At 47.7% G+C, this 17,819-nt stretch overlaps 1 protein-coding gene across 1 annotated transcript in view; it reads right to left on the reverse strand.

The window, feature by feature from the left end:
* The window catches only part of CDH24 (cadherin 24), a gene marked incomplete at its 3' end in the record, with an annotated part of 48,352 nt that overhangs the window by 14,222 nt on the left and 16,311 nt on the right, over window positions 1-17,819 (reverse strand). Inside the window, exons 2-4 of the mRNA XM_081969591.1 lie at window positions 12,604-12,913; window positions 8,394-8,688; window positions 1,500-1,619 (exon numbers count right to left, since the gene is read on the reverse strand). Coding sequence (XP_081825717.1) covers window positions 1,500-1,619; window positions 8,394-8,688; window positions 12,604-12,822 — 634 coding nt within the window. The 5' untranslated portion in view covers window positions 12,823-12,913. The remainder of the gene's footprint in view (window positions 1-1,499; window positions 1,620-8,393; window positions 8,689-12,603; window positions 12,914-17,819) is intronic.

Raw genomic sequence — 17,819 nt, forward strand, 5'->3', positions numbered from 1 at the left:
GGATGGAAGGGTGGAAGGACGGGTGGGAAGAATAGAGGGATGGATGGACAAAGGGATGGGAAGAATGAATTGATGGAGAGATGGATGGATGGAAGGGTGGAAAGATGGATGGGAAGAATGGAAGGAGGGGTGGAGGGAGAGAGGGATGGAAGGAGGGATGGGAAGAATGGAAAGATGGATGGATGGGTGGATGGATAGATAGATATATATGAATGGAGGAATGGATGGAAAGATGGATGGAGGGATGGGAAGAATGGATAGATGGAAGGGTCGAAGGATGGAGATGGTATATGATATATTGATAGATGGATGGGTGGGTGGATGGGTGGATGGATAGATAGATAGATATGGATGGAGGAATGGAGGGAGGGAGGGATGCATAGATGGGAAGAATGGATAGATGGAGATGGATGGGTGGATGGATGGAAGGATGGATAGAAGGGAAGAATGAATAGATAGATAAATAGATGAATGGATGGATCGCTGGATGGGAAGAATGGATGGAAGGCTGGTTGGTTGGTTGGTTGGAAGGATCGATAGATGGGTGGGTGTGTATAGATGAATGGGTGGATGGATGGAAGTCAGGATGAAAGGATGGAGGGAAGGATGGATCGATGGATGGATGGGTGGAAAGCTGATTGAATAAAATTAGCTGCAGATGGATGAATGTTCAGAGAAGAAGCTTCTCTTTCTACTACGTCAACAATTCCAACAGAGAAGAGGAGAAGGCATCTTCTCCACCAGGGGCATCTACCCAGCAACCCACAGGAGCTCTACTAAGCCTTGATCTCAAGAGCATTTTTCAAGATCAGGAGATGTATAACCAGAGCTAAGAAAACGATAAGCATAAGAGCATAGCTTTGAGCAGGGGTGGGATTCAAAAATTTTAGCAACCAGTGCCCGATTGCTGAGCGGGTGTGGCCGTAGTGGGCGTGGCCTACTTGGCCTCTGCCCCACGGTGTGTGCGTGTGGGAGTTTTCGCCCTCCTCAGGCTCCGGAGGCTTTTTTTGAGCCTCCGGGAGGGCGAAAACGGCCTCCCCTGGATTCCGGAGGCCTTCCAGAGGCCGGAAATGGGCCTCATTTCTGGACTTCTGGAACTTTCCGGAGGCCTGTTTATCGCCCTCCCAGAGCCTTCACACAGGCTCTGAATTTACCTGGCATCCAAAATGGGCCAGATGGAGACTCATGGGAGGGGTGGGACAGGGTGGGGGAAGCCAGTCCTTGCAACTACCGGTTTCCGCGAACCAGGTGTAAAATTAGCATGTGGTTTGCCCGTACTGGCTGAATCTCACCCCTGGCTTTGAAGGCCGAGTGGGTTCTCTTCTAAAGACATTGCCGGCTCTTTAGCATCTGTAAAGTTCAGAGCATCTGCTGTCCCCAGCAGGCCATCCCCGCCAACTAGTTCCCCTGGACCCCTGCTTCTTCTCCCCTACAATGGGGGTTGACATTTGTAGCCCTGCGTTCCTCCCCAAAGCTATCGCCCCCTCCCCATCGTGTACCCGTCTGGGGGTCGACGGAGAAGAACGGCAAGCCCTCGAGTACCGTATAGACCAGCTTGGCGCTGTTCCCGTAGGTCGGATCGTCCGCATCGTGGGCCGTCACCTGGATCACGGACGTACCTGGGGAAGAAGAAGGCGGAGAAGGAGAAAAGGGGGTTGGTTGTGCGAAGGGCAGCAGGAAGGAGAGCCCAGAATGGTTCAGAGCTAGCTCATGAGCTACTATACCAGGGGGCGGCAACCTGTGGCTCTGGAGCCGCATGTGGCTCTTTCATCCCTCTGCTGCGGCTCCCTGTCTCCAGTTGGTAAAAGGAAAAAGGGATACCACGCTAGGAGGAGACTCTATGGTGGGGGAACCGGACTTCCAGTCGGTAAAAAGAAAAAGGACGTTGTGCTAGGAGGAGACTCTATGGTGGGGGAACCGGACTTCCAGTCGGTAAAAGGAAAAAGGGAAGCCGCACTAGGAGGAAACTCTATGGTGGGGGAACCGGACTTCCAGTCGGTAAAAGGAAAAAGGACGACGCGCTAGGAAGAGACTCTATGGTGGGGGAACCGGACTTCCAGTCGGTAAAAGGAAAAAGGATGCGTGCTAGGAGGAGACTTTATGGTGGGGGAACCGGACTTCCAGTCGGTAAAAGGAAAAAGGATGCCACGCTAGGAGGAGACTCTATGGTGGGGGAACCGGACTTCCAGTCCGTAAAAGGAAAAAGGACGCCGCGCTAGGAGGAGACTCTATGGTGGGGCAACTGGACTTCCAGTTGACTACAGAATTGAATGACAGACTTCCAGTTAGGACCTTTGTGGCTCTGAGTCTTTAAGGTTGCCGACCCCTATGCTATACACCCTGAAAGAGGTTAGGCTGGGGTTCAATCCAGAAGACCCGGCGGTTGTCTTAAAGGTTGTGTGAACGACACCATGGAGTTATCAGAATATAACAGAATTACAGTTGGAAGGAACTTTGGAGGTCTTCTAGTCCAGCCCACTGCTCAAGCAGGAGACCCTATACCATTTCAGACCAGTGGCTGTCCAGTCTCTTCTTAAAAACCTCCAGCGACGGAGCGCCCACAATTTCTGGTGGCAAGCTGTTCCACTGGTTAATTGTCCTCCCCGTTAGGAAGTTTCTCCTAAATTCCAGGTTGCTTCCATGCAGTAGTTTCTTGCATTCAGCAGATACTAGGAGCGCACCACGAGACAGGTTCCTGTGAAAATCCAGCCGCCCGGCCACAAAACGGCATGGTGGAAAGGAACCTTAGAGGTCATCTAGTCTAACCCTTTCCAGGCAGGAATCCTTAGCGCCTCTTTAGCAAATCCAAGAGCCAACTTTTGCATTTGAATGCCCTTGAGGGGGAAAAAAAAATAGCACCAACCAAACAAAAGATTTCACCCCCTCTGGAAAAGCCTAAATCCCGCTCTTAAATCCGTTTAACTCCATTAGGGAACGAGCAATTTATTTTCCATTGTTTGGCAACCTGAGGCCAGCCTGCGCTCTGTTATTTCTAGGGAGCTGTTGAGTTCTTTAAAACTATAACACCTGGTCTGCCCAGAGGCTTACAAGAGAAAAAAAGAGTTCAAAAAGATCTCCCACAGCAACATAGATCAAACTCTCCAGAAACAATCAAACGGGCAACCATCTCAATCGAAAAAGAGCTGAGAACGGTTAGATCTACAAACAGAAGGCTGGGGAGGGAATGGAGGCCGCCTCCAACTCAATGCAAGTGTCAGGTTGGCCAAACAAATGTAAAATAAATTGATTTTTAGATCAGTGTTTCTCAAATCTTGGCCGCTTTAAGATTGGGGGGCTTCAAGTCCCAGAATTCCCCAGCCGGCATGCGTAGACTTCAACTCCCAGAATTCCCCAGCTGGTGTGTACGGACTTCAATTCCCAGAATCCCCAGCCTTATGTGTTGACTTCAACTCCCAGAATTCCCTGTTGGCATGTGTGGATCAACTCCCAGAATTCCCCAGCCAGCAAGTCTGAACTTCAACTTCCATAACTCTCCAGCGGGCATGTGTGGACTTCAATTCCCAGAATTCCCCAGCTGGCATGCATGGGAGTTGCCCAGATTCTGAACAGCCCAAAATGTTGGCTTAATCTGTTGTTTTTCACACTTGGCAATATGAAGATATGTAGATTTCAACTCCCAGAATTCCCCAGCCAGCATGCGTGGACTCCAACTCCCAGAATTCCCCAGCCAGCAAGTGTGAACTTCAACTTTCAGAACTCTCCAGCTGGCATGCGTGGACTTCAACTCCCAGAATCCCCAGCCTTATGTGTGGACTTCAACTCCCAGAATCCCCAGCTGACATGTGTGGACTTCAATTCCCAGAATTCCCCAGCTGGCATGCATGGGAGTTGCCCAGAATTCCCTAGCTGGTATGTGTGAACTTCAACTCCCAGAATTCCCCAGCCAGCAAGTATGTACTTCAACTTCCAGAACTCTCCAGCTGGCATGTGTGGACTTCAAATCCCAGAATTCCCTAGCAGGCATGCATGGACTTCAACTCCTAGAACTCCCCAGCCACTATGTGTGGACTTCAAGTCCCAGAATTCCCCAGCTGGGCAGATGTGGACTGAATGGAATACCTTGAAACTGGTTAAGTAATTTTCATTAGTTAAATTAGAATTTCTCAGAGCAATTCAAAGTCAGCGCAACGATCTAAATATACAGTATTTATCAAACCTTGGCTTTTTTAGGATCGGTGGACTTCAATTCCCAGAATCCTCAGCCAGATTGCTGACTCGAGAATTCTGGGAGTTGAAGTCCATACATGCCGGCTGGGGAATTCTGGGAGTTGAAGTCCATACATATCAGCTGGGGAATTCTGGGAGTTGAAGTCCATACATGCCGGCCTGGGAATTCTGGGACTTGAAGTCCATACATGCCGGCTGGGGAATTCTGGGACTTGAAGTCCAGGCATGCTGGCTGGGGAATTCTGGGACTTGAAGTCCATACATGCCGGCCTGGGAATTCTGGGACTTGAAGTCCATACATGCCGGCTGGGGAATTCTGGGACTTGAAGTCCATACATGCCGGCCTGGGAATTCTGGGCCTTGAAGTCCATACATGCCAGCTGGGGAATTCTGGGACTTGAAGTCCATACATGCCGGCTGGGGAATTCTGGGAGTTGAAATCCACATAATTTCAAGTTGCCAAGTGTGAAAAACAACGGATTAAGCCAACATTTTGGGATGTTCAGAATCTTTGTGTATTGTTCAATTATAATTCAGGAAGGAAACCCATTCCGGCTGAATCATATCATAATGTTGACAGATAATGTCAACACGCCTCATCATAAATTGGCTTTTTTAATTAAGTCTCTGTTCACACAATATATTTAAGGGGGTGGCAGAATTAGCCTCCAATCTGGGCACCGAAGCGCACCTTGAGCCAGAAATAATGCAGCTGGCCTCTTTGGATCCTACCTTTCGCCAGAAAAATACAGAATACGAGGAGTCCTCGACTTACAACAATTAACTTAGTGACGATTTGAAGTTAGAACAACCCTGAAAAAAAAAACTTATGAGTCCAGCGGTGGGTTTGACTTATTTTTACCACTGGTTCACCCCACACTCGCAAGCTCGCTTCCTGCATGGGCGCATCTGCGTCCAGCCTTCCGCGCATGTGCTTTTCTCACGTGTGCGCCTTCCGCGTATGAATCCATCCTCAAAAACCTGGATAAATAGGACGGCATAGAGCTGGCGATCTCCACTACTTGTTCGCCCAAACCAGTCCGAACCTGCTGAATACTACCTCTGCTTATGACTGTTTTTCACACTTACAACCATTGCACACACACACCCTGGCGTCACGTGATCAGAATTCAGATGCTCAGCACCTCATATTTAGGACGGTTGCAATGTCCTCTGAAAAGCAAAGTCAATGGGAAGCCAGATTCACTGAACGACCGTGTTCCTCCTCACCTAACAACTGTGAGGATTCACTTAACAACTGCGGCCAGAAAGGTCGTTTTTGGGCTCTATAACATCGCAACGACTTCGCACCCGACACGCCGACTTCCAAAACGTCATCGAAAAACCCCCGACAGAGAACGTACTTCCCGCGACAACACGGAAAGCTCAAACGACCCACAGAGCTGCTGGTAAACGTTCGACAGAGGAAGGATTGAGTCTGTCGTTTGCACCCCTGGAACTGTCTGGCTTGGCACTCCGACGAAACAAGACAGAGACGGACTTCGACGGATAATTAGAACTGCAGAAAAAACCCATTGCAACCAGCCTGCCTTTCATTGAGGTCCGGTATATTCTGCGGGTCAGAAAGAGGGCTGTGAAAATATCTACAGGTATTTTCTGTATATCTGTAGATATACAGATGTTGTTGCGGCCAGCCAGCGGCCAGCAGAGCTGGCAGCAGAGTCGGAGAGTGAGGAGGGTTGGGGAGGAACTTGGGCCAGTCCTGGAGTCTGGGGAAGGCTCGGATGAGGGCTCTGTGTCGGAGGCAGAGAGGGGGCCAAGGCCGTATGCCAGTTATCAGCTGCCTTCGGAGTCAGACATCAGTGAGGCAGAAGAACAGCTGGAGCCTGTTCCCAGGGTGCGCATGCGCAGAGTTGCCAGGAGAAGGGAACAGCTACAAAACAGGGGGCGACTTGGGAGTAAGGCCACCGGTGGACGATGAACGGCCCCTCCCAGAGGAAATAAAAGAGGAGCGCCAGGGGAGTGGAGTTTGCAGGAGTTCGCTTCATTGGTTCGTGACTCTCCGAGACTCCTGGCCAAGTTTTGCAGATCTCAGCCTGGCAGCTTTCCAAGCCAGAGAAGGTCTGTGACCGTAAATCCTCCCTACAAAGACTTTGCTGGATGGGAATGAGCAGAATTCACAGTCAATGAATAAAAGGGGTTTTTGTCGGGACAAAGAGTCTGCTTCATGCTCTCGGGAAGCCTCACGTCAAAATACTCTTCACATCCTGGACATAAACTGTTCCAATTTCTTCCCTCCATACGACGCTATAAGGCACTGCATGCCAAAAACAACTAGACACAAGGACATTTTCCCCGTTCCATTACTCTGCTAAATAACTAAGTTTCACAACACTGAAAAACTACCTAGTAGGACTTGTACTCCTCTTTCCTATGGCCTATTTCCTTCTCTTCTTATGACTCTACTTGCATCTTACAATTAATATAAATTGCTTTATTGATAATCCTAGCATGGTTTATGTTGATTGCTTATTTAGGATCCTATGGTACTATGACTATCACTTATGATTATGCTGAATGTATTTTATGATTATGGACAAATTCCTTGTGTCCCAATCACACTTGGCCAATAAAGAATTATATTCTATTATTCTCTTCTCTTCAAGAATTATATTCTATTCTTCTCTTCTCTTCTCTTCTCTTCTCTTCTCTTCTCTTCTCTTCTCTTCTCTTCTCTTCTCTTGTTATTCCATTCCATTCTATTGTTATTCAATTCCATTCTATTCTATTGCTATTCTATTTTTCTATATTCTGCATTCTGTTCTATTCTGTTATTCCATTCTATTCTATTGTTATTCTATTATTCTATATTTTATTCTGTTCTGTTCTATTTCTATTGTTATTCTATTCTATTCTATTGTTATTCTATTCTGCATTCTGTTCTATTCTGTTATTCCATTCTATTCTATTTTATTGTTATTCTATTCTATTCTTCTATATTCTATTCTACATTCTGTTCTGTTCTATTATTCTATTCTATTCTATTCTATTCTATTCTATTGTTATTCCTTTCTGTTCTATTCTATTGCTATTCCATTCCATTCCATGCTATTCTATTGTTATTCTATTCCATTCCATTCTATTCTATTCTACTCTACTCTATTCTATTATTATTCCATTCCATTCCATTCTATTGTTATTCCATTCCATTCCATTCCATTCTATTCTATTCTATTCTATTCTATTCTTCTATATTCCATTCTACATTCTACATTCTACATTCCACTCTATTCTCTATTCTATTGTATTCCATTCCATTCCTTCTTTTACTTCTAATATTTTGTTGGCTGTACCTTAAGATTTATATTGCAGGTAGTCCTCAAATTACAACCATTTAGTGACCAAAGTTACAATGGCCCTGAAAATAGTGACTTAGGACTGCTCTTCACACTTACGACCGGTGCAGCGTCCCTGTGGTTACGTGATTTACATTTGGAGACTTGGCAACTGACTCACATTTATGACGGTTTGCAGTGCCCTGGAGTCACGCGATCCCCTTTTGCGACCGTCGGACAAGCCAGGTCAAAGGGGCACTCAGATTTGATTTAAGAACAGAAGCGATTCCCTTAGCAAACAGGGTGAGCCAAGTCGTAAAAACGGAGCAAACTCAATGGACACATTTTTCACTGAACAACAGAAATGTTGGGCTCGAACTGTGGTCGTACGTTGAGGTCTACCTTTCATTGTTTAATGGAGTATCCCAGTAGGATTGCTCATGTAGTATGCTACGACTATCGCTTATGATTTATGATGAATGTCGTCTATGATGATCAGAGGTGGCATTCAGCCGGATCGGATCGGTTTGTCCGAAACAGTAGCGGAAATCGCGGATGGACCTACCCAGCCACTCCAGCTCTTTGCTGTCCTATTTAGGTACATTTTTGAGGCTGGGCGCATGCGTGAACAAGGCGCATGTGCACAAAGCTGGGTGCATGCGGGTCGAACCAGTGGTTACAAAATGTGAAACCCACTGACGAAGATGATTTACTCGTTGCTTGTATGCATGAGAGAGACAAATTCCTTGTGCGCCTGATCACGTGTCTGATCCCACGTGGCCAATAACGAATCCTAATATCATTGGGGAAAGAAATGGAGAATTAGAAATTCCTGTTCAGGTCAAGAGGATCAGGAATTCCACGGATCACCTGCAGAGGTTCCCCTCATTTCCCGCGCAACCAACTCACCGACATTGCTCATCTCCGGCACGGTGGCGTGATAGGGGCCCTGAAGGAAGACGGGTGGATTATCATTAATATCCTGGACTTTGATAATGAACTCGGAGGGGGGCTCCAGAGGCCGGTTGGACGCCCGATCGACCGCTTGAGCCAGTAACGTATACTGTGCCTTCTCCTCGCGATCCAACGTCTTGGTGACATGGATGTTGCCCGTCTTCTCGTCGATGACGAAGACCGTGCCGGCCCCTTCTCCGGTCAAGACATACTTGATGCGGCCTTCCCCATGATCCACATCTGTGTGCAACTGCCAAAGAGAGAGAAGACATACGTGTCAGGGTATTGAGAGTTCAGGAGCGGAAGAGACACGGCAACGAAGGTCAGCCAGTGAAGAGACATGGCAACTGGGTCAGCCAATGAGGGGCTGTTTGGAAACTGAAACAGTGCTTGCTGTGTGAGCAACAAGGAGACAGCAAGGAGCTTGGGCGTGGCTTAGCTTCTGCACTAAAGTCTGTGCTGAGCTCAAAACTAGCCTGCTCCTCTAAACTGAAACTGAAACTGTTCTCTCCTCTGCCTGTGTTTGCTTGTATTTACTACCCTGTTGGAAAAGCTGCTTTTGGTATTGTATATTTACTTCATGTGTTATATTATATATATAGAGAAGCTAATGAATCCTGCTGAATCAGTTACCTGGGTGTGCTTTCTGGAGGTGATTGCTGCAAACAAACTCTGACAGTATGGACGTTGGCCAACAGGATCTGTAGAGTAAGATCAAGTCGGCCAATCTTCTTGAGATGAACACAGAGTAATAAGGTTGGAAGGGACCTTGGTGATCTTCTAGTCCAACTCCTTGCTCAAGTAGGAAAACCTCTACCACTATGGACAAACGGCTGTCCAATTACCTAGACTAGCAGAGTTAGAAGGGACCTTGGAGGTCTTCTAGACCAGCCCCCTTCCTAGGGAGGAAACTCTACACCATTTCAGACAAATGGCTATCCAATCTCTTCTTAAAAACGTCCAGTGTTGGATCATTTACAACTTCTGGAGGCAAGTTGTCCCACTGGTTAATTGTTTTAATTGTCAGGAAATTTCTCCTCAGTTCTAGGTTGCTTCTCTCCTTGATTAGTTTCCACCCGTTGCTTCTTGTTCTTCCCTCAGGTGCCTTGGAGAATAGCTTGACTCCCTCTTCTTTGTGGCAACCCTTGAGATATTGGAAGACTGCTATCATGTCTCCCCTAGTCCTTCTTTCTCTTAAGCTAAACATACCCAGTTCCTGCAACCGTTCTTCCTATGTTTGAGCCTCCAGTCCCCTCATCCTCTTGGTTGCTCTTCTCTGCACTCTTTCCAGAGTCTCCACCTCTGTTTTACATCATGGGGAACATACTTCTTGAAAGCCTCCAGTGATAAGAGCAGTCACAACTTCTGAAGGCAACTCGTTCCACTAATTCACAGTCAGGAAACGTCTCCTTCATTGTAGGTTGGGTCTCCAGTCCTCTCAAGATGAGGACTTTCCTATGACTTGAAGTTACGATGGACCACATAGAAGAAGGATCATGTGAAGTGTTTTATTACCACTTTATGATGGTTGAGTTAAGACCACCCTGGGGATCCTGCATCCAGTTTTGGTCACCACGATAGAAAAAATATGTGGAGACTCTAGAAAGAGTGCAGAGAAGAGGAACCAAGATGATGAGGGGCCTGGAGGCTTAAACCTATGAAGAACGGTTGCAAGAACTGGGCCTGGCTAGTCCAGTGAAGAGAAGGACCAGGGGAGACATGATCGCAGTCTTCCAATATTTGGGGGGCTGCCCCAGAGAGGAGGGGGTCAAGCTATTCTCCAAAGCACCTGAAGTCCAGACAAGGAATAATGGATGGAAACTGACCAAGGAGAGATTCAACCTGGAAGTAAGGAGAACATTTTCTGACAGTGAGAAGAATCAACCAAAGGAACAGAAGTTGCCTTCGGAAGTTGTGGGAGCTTCATCCCTGGAGGCTTTCAAGAAGAGATAGGACTGCCATCTGTCAGAAATGATGTATGGTCTCCTGCTTGGGCAGAGGGGGGGGAGGTTGGTCTAGATGACCTACAAGGTCCTACCCAACTCTGTTCATCTGAATTAATTAAGGAGAGAAGCAACCTAGAACTAAGGAGAAATGTCCCGACAGAACAATTATTATCAGTGGAACAACTTGCGTTTTAGAGCTTGTAAATGCTCCAACACTGGAACTTTTTAAGAAGAGATTGGGCAACGCTTTGTCTGAAATGATGTAGGGTTTCCTGCTTAAGCAGGGGGCTGGACTAGAAGACCTCCAAGGTCCCTTCCCACTCTGTTATTCTGTTAAGACATTCGGTGGAAGTGTGTTCTTTGGCGTTTATTCTGCGTGCCAATCATCGCTCGGTATTAAATTGCGTAAGAATGCCGACAACTGCTTTGATGTAATGAATTCACAGTGCGAGCAAGATCCGGACCTGAGGATTTCTTGACCAAGAACTAATTTGAATTAAGATTGTCTATTACATTTTTCCCGCCTGCATTCAGCATCCAATTAGTGGACCGTTTATTGATTCTGAGCTGGCCTTTGATTGAATACGGGATTTTAAAGATTTTCTCCCCCTCCCTGGGAGGATAATTCCAGGAAGATAACCTCGCGACGAGGACTTTGGGAAAGTTTGCGTTCATTTCTAAAATGCAAGATCTGAGGCGGTGGTAGGATTGACCAGGGGAAGTTGAGAGAAGGAAAGAAAGATCAAGAAGGAAGAAAAAAAAGGAGAAACTCCATAAAGGACTTGAATCCCGAATCCTGAAAGGGAATCAAAGCGAGGAGAAAATTTCCAGAAAACAAGGATACTTTAAAACTACAAATTCCATCTCATCCCCCTAAACCAGGGGTTAGCAAACTGCGGCTCTGGAGCCTCATGTGGGCTCTTTCCTCCCTCTGCGGCGGCTCCATCACCGGTTGGCGCCACCATTTTGAGAGGAGCTTCCGGTGGAGGGGAGGGGGGAGAGAAGCAGAGTGCGCCAGGAGAAGACTCTATGACAAGGGGAGGGTTTTCCAGTTGTCTCCACAATTGATAGGGCTTTCGGTTAGGACAGGTAGAGGAAAAAGTACGCCGCGCTAGGAGGAGACTCTATGGTGGGGGGAACTGAACTTCCGGTCAGCTCCAGAATTGAACAGGGGGCTTCCGGTTAGGACCTTTGTGCTCCCGGTGTTTTCTTTTCTGTGGGAAACGGGTCCAAATGGCTCTTTGAGTGTTTAAGTTTGCCGACCCCTGCCGTAAACCCACGATGGAGAACCTATGGCACACAGAGCCATCTCTTTCGGGGACACGAGCTGTTGCCCCAGCTCAGCTCTGACACGCACGGCTGCACACCTCCCGCCAGCCAGCTGATTTTCGGGTCTCTGCCCCACATGCGTGGGGAGTGAGATGCATGCGGGAGACTTGCGCACATGAGCGGACGGGCGTGCACTCATGCGTGGGGCAGCGCAGGGCCCCCGCCAGTACGTTTTTGCTCCCAGGAGGCTTTAGGGAAGACTTACTAGGCCCAAAAGGGGGCATATGGCATGTGGTGTGGGGCCCCCACAGCCCATTTTTGCTCCCAGGACGCTGCGGGAAGACTTACTAGGCCCAAAATGGGGGGGGTCGTGCGCGCATGCATGCACAGGGCAGGGGGAGCACGATGGGTCAGCGCACTTGCGTGCACAGGGCAGCGGGAGGATGGGGGGATCACGTGTGCATGCGCAGGGGGCTGGGGGAGTGCGGGGGAGTGCGCACATGCACAAGGGGGGCGTAGGACATAGCCCCCTGCGCACTGCATTATAGGTGCAGGCCAGTGGTAGGTTGCAAGCGGCACGCCCCAGTACGGGCGTACTGGAGCCTGCCCGGAGCACCGAATATCGTTCCAGTACGGTACTCCGGAGGGCCCACCCACCCGCCCAAGCTCCTTACCGATCTTTTAAGTCTTCGGCACTTCCACGCACGGCACGTATAGCGCCTGCGACACGCTCTGCTGAGCAGCTGGAGCGTTGCGGAGGCTCGCGGAAGTGGTAAGACGCCTGCACGTGCTGGACGACGCCAGGCCCGTTCCAACCATATCAGTTGGAACAGGATCTGGAACTCACCACGGGTGCAGGCGTGCTCACTGCTGCGCGCACGCACTTTCAGCACACGACAACAAAAAGCTTAGCCGTCACCGCCCTAAAACATGGAGGATTCAGGACTCACCCTTCCGATGAGGACAGGTTCGGGACCAGAATATTCCTCAATGACGAAGAACTGGTTCCACACCCAACTGCGACGGGTCCTGAAGAGAGGTTGGTCCCAACGTTGGGACAGGTTTCCCCGGAAAGATCCGGTTTTGGCTCCCTGGTTGGGGGGCAGCAGACGTCCGGCGCAGCCGCACCCTCCCAGCCAAGCGAGGAGAAGCTGCAGGAAGCTGACCATGGCTCGTCCCTCGGGCTCAGTCGTCTCGCAACAGGACGTTCAGTTCTTCTGCATGGCCCATGAGGACCGGTTACCCCATCCGGGGGCGGATCTGGACACAAAGAAGAAGATTGGAGATCAAAGATGGCTCCCACCCATAATCAATCCTTGGAAGAAGCCACTAGTGCAGGGCTTAGCATACTGCGGCTCTGGAGCCACATGTGGGCTCTTTCCTCCCTCTGCTGCGGCTCCGTCACCGGTTGGCACCACAATTTTGAGAGGAGCTTCCGGTGGAGGGGAGGGGGGGAGAGAAGCAGAGTGCGCCAGGAGAAGACTCTATGGCAAGGGGAGGGTTTTCCAGTCGTCTCCACAAACTAATAACAAAATGTTAGTCAAATTTAGTCAAAATTACCGCATTATGTTAAAAATGAAGCGATAATGGATGTAGTTAGATAAATAATTGATCATGATAACAATGTACGCCTATGTATTGGTTTGATCAGTGGAAATTTGGTATAAATTCTAAATGGGGATCATGAAAGGAAGTTTAGAAACTCTGTTATGTATAAAAGTTTATATTTTTTTTAAAAAAAAGAGTAAGTCAAATTTAGTGAAATGGAGACCAAAAAATAAAATAAAAATGAAATGATGATGGATATTGTTAAATAAATGAATAATAGTAATCATAATAATAATAATAATAATAATAATAATAATAATCATAATCATAATAATCATAATAATCATAATAATCATAATAATCATAATAATCATAATAATAATAATAATAATAATAATAATCATAATCATCATAATCATCATAATCATCATAATCATCATAATCATCATAATCATCATAATCATCATAATCATCATAATCATCATAATCATCATAATCATCATAATCATCATAATGTAATATTTGTATTGACATGATCAAAGGGAAATTGGATATAAACTGTAAACCGTGATTAAGAAAGGAGGTCTAGAAACCTTGTTATTAAAACGTAATTAATTTTTATTTAGAAAGGGTCATAAAGATGTAATGTTGCTGGGTGATATTGAAAATAGATAAAGGAATGCCATCACCAAAAAATGTGGTTTTTGCTTTAAATTTTGGGAATCTTTTATATAAAGGGACGTAAAAACTATCATAGTCGTATGAAGATTGAGGTAGGATGATAGCAATATATATAAATATATTTGATTTAAAACATATAACTTGATATGAATTGTGGAAGGGATGCACGAAAGCTCTTTGCAACCAATTGACACTCTTTATAATTTGTAATGGAAGATATTTTTGTGGTGTTTGTTGTGTTTCGTCTGTTTGTGTTTATTCAAAAATTAAAAAAAATATTCAAAAAAGAAGAAGAGGGGGGAAAAAACCATTTTTCAATGAAGATTGTTGTCCGCAAGCGCAAAACCCAAAATCAAGATGGCGTCGCCAAAGATAGAACCGGTTCGGGGGAATGGCAGGCCGAGTTACTAGCTACTCGGTCGAACCAGTCCGAACCAGTAGGAAACCACGTTGGGAGGGGTATAATTTAACAACCGGTTCGCCCAGGGTCAGGTTGGCTGTTGCTGGAGGCTCATCCTACATGCATGGTGGATCTGGAGAATGGAAATGGGCCATGCCTTCCACGACAGCCAAACTGACTAGCTTAAGAGAAAGAAGGACTGGGGGAGACATGATAGCAGTCTTCCAATATCTCAGGGGTTGCCCCAAAGAAGAGGGAGTCAAGCTATTCTCCAAGGCACCTGAGGGTAGAACAAGAAGCAATGGGTGGAAACTAATCAGGGAGAGAAGCAACTTAGAACTGAGGAGAAACTTCCTGACAGTGAGAACAATTAACCAGTGGAACAGAAGTTGCCTCCAGAAGTTGTGAATGCCCCAACACTGGAAGTCTTTAAGAAGATGTTGGAGAGCCATCTGTCTGAAACGGTATAGGGTTTCCTGCCTAGGCAGGGGGTTGGACTAGAAGGCCTCCAAGGTCCCTTCCAACTCTACTATTGTATTGTATTGTATTGACGCTGGGCGAACTGGTTGTCAAATTATTTGAATCCCACCACTGGTCCTTCTTGATAAGGAAGTCCTTTTCGGGCAGGGGTCTTTAAGACTCGTGGACTTTGAAGTCGAGTCGAAGTCCACAAAATGTTGCCAGATTTGGAAAGGCCTGCTCTAGTGGCACTGAGGAGAAGGGCCTTCTCGGTGGTGGCTCCCTCCCTGGGGAACATCAACCTTGTAGAAATAGGATTGGCCCTATCCTGACCGAGGCTTCCCAAGAGCACGAAGCAAACTCCTTACCCCAACAAAAAACCCTTTTATTAATTTCTGGTGACTTCTGCTCATTCACCTCCAGCAAAGACTTTCAAAGGAGGATTTACGGTCACAGACCTTATCTGGCTTGGAGAGCGGCCAGGCTGAGATCTGCAAAAACTTGGCAAGGAGTCTCGGAGAGTCACGAACCAATCGAGCCTGTGATGGTGAACCTATGGCACGCGTGCCACAGGTGGCACACGGAGCCATTGGTTAGGGCACGCGAGGCGCTGCCCTGTCAGCTGGCCAGCATGCATGCGCGTGCTGACCAGCTGACTTCGGCCTTCTTTTGAGGCCGTTTTTCACCCTCCGGAGGCTTCCTTGAAGCCTCCGGAGGGCGAAAAAACAACCCTACGAGCAAACCGGAAGTTCAGGAAGAGGCTTCCAGTTTGTTCGTACAACCATTTTTCGGCCTCCGGAGCCTTCCCTGAGCCTGAAGGCTCCGGAGGGCAAAAAAACGTCCTATGGCCAAACCGGAAGTCACTTCCAGTTTGCTCGTAGGGGCGGTTTTTGCCCTCCAGAGCCTTCAGGGAAGTCTCCTGAAGGCCCCTGAAGTCTCCGGAAGGTGAAAATCAGCCCTACAGACAAACCGGAAGTCACAATTCCCGAACTTCCAGGTTCCCTGTAGGACTGTTTTTTTGCCCTCCAGAGCCTTCAGGGAAGCTCCTGAGGCCTCTGGAGAGTGTCCGGGGGGGGGGGGGGCGGGCAGGGGAGGCTGTTTTCACCCACCCCAGTCTCCTAGAAAGCCTCTGGAGCCTGGGGAGGGCCAGAAAACCGTGCCAAAAGCAGGATAGTGCGCACATTCGCAGGCGGAGGTGTCACATGCATAGCATTATGGGTGTGGCATGCCCATCCATGACCCTCCTGCGCTCCCCCCGCTTTTGGCACAGGAGCCAAAAAAGATTCTCCATCACTGAATTAAGCGAACTACTTGTCTCCTGCAAACTCCACTCCCCTTTCACTCCTCTCATATTCCCTATGGGAGCGACATCTAGCAAAGTCTTTCGAGAGAGGATTTACAGTCACTGACCTTCTCTGGCTTGGAGAGTTGCCAGGCTGATCTCTGCAAAACTTGGCAAGGAGTCTCGGAGAGTCATGAACCAATGAAGCGACCTCCTGCAAAGTCCACTCCCCTTTCGCTCCCTCTTTTATTTCCTCTGGGAGGGGCCATTCATCCTCCATCTGTGGCTTTTCTCCCAAGTCGACCCCTGTTCCTTAGCCTTTCCCTTCGTCTGGCGACTCTGCGCATGCGCACACTGGGAACAGGCTCCAGCTGTTCTTCTGCCTCACTGATGTCTGACTCCGAAGGCAGCTGATAACTGTCAGACGGCCCTGGATCCCTCTCTGCCTCCGACACAGAGCTCTCATCCGAGCCTTCCCCAGACTCCAGGACTGGCCCAGGTTCCCCCCACAACCTCCTCACTGTCCGAATCTGTTGCCGGCTCTGACGCTCTTTTGAACAGCCCCGAGGACGTCCATCGTTGGGGACCCCAAGTGGTATGGGGCCCGCCAAGACATTTGTTTGTTTGTTTGTTGTCACCAATGACGTGGGAATTTACTGGGGATTTTATTTCTGCAAGCCGCTACGTCATCTACAGAAATGAATCTTTGCGTTTGTAAAGGGGCGCAAACAATTAAAAGCATCTTTGGATTCTATGGTTAGCGTGAGCCAACCAGCCGCCGAGCGTCTCTCTCTCTCTCTCTCTCTCTCTCTCTCTCTCTCTCTCTCTCTCATGTGTATTCCTGCTCGATGCCTGAACTCCGCTCCTCCTGCAATGATGGGGCTCAGCTGCTTCTCCTAAAATGAAGGGTCCCAGAGAGATAATTTCCAGCAAGATTGATTTCCCAGAAGTTGGCTCTCCTCTAACCAGATGGATCCCTCAGCATTTTTTCCCCCTCTGTTTGTTTTCCAACCGATGACTCAGGGCGAGGCCCCTGTTCTCTCTCGCCAAAAGGTTGCAACCGAGAGCCTTTGGTTTCTGGATTAGCATCCAGCAAGGTTCTGGCTGCTCAACAGAAAAAGAGAACGGTGATAGACAGATGACAGATGACAGATGACAGACGACAGAGAGAGAGAGAGAGAGAGAGAGAGAGAGAGAGAGAGAGAGAGAGAGAGAGAGAGAGAGAGAGGAGGATTGACTGGATGGAGGAAGGGTGGGAGGGAGGAAGAGATACATACTGTATATAGAAAGAAAGAGACAGAACGAATGAATGAAGATAGATGATAGACTGGATGGATGGATGTATACATACAGTACTGTATGGACGAGAGTGAGAAAGAAACAGAAAAAGAATGGATGAAGACAGATAGAGATAGAGATGATATAGATAGATGATGCATGGATAAATAGGATGGATGGATCGATATGTGGATGGATGGAAGGACGGATACATAAGAGATAGATATAAACAGACAGAGAAGACAGATGGACAGATGATAGATGGATGGATTTATATACACACACACACACACAGAATGAAGCGAGAGAATGGATAGATGGGTAAATGGATGGGTGGAGATAGATAGATAGATAGATAGATAGATAGATAGATAGATAGATAGATAGACAGAGACAGACAGATGAATAGATGAATGGCTTTTTAGTTATTTGATTGGGTGTTGATGGCTGTTGTTTGTTGTGGATGCAAAATACTTGATAAGCCGGTTGATTGACGAAGGGCAGTTTCCCACGTTTCA

This window comes from Natrix helvetica (assembly GCF_964273705.1).
Source record: "Natrix helvetica genome assembly, chromosome: W".
In the NCBI taxonomy this organism is placed as follows: domain Eukaryota; kingdom Metazoa; phylum Chordata; class Lepidosauria; order Squamata; family Natricidae; genus Natrix; species Natrix helvetica.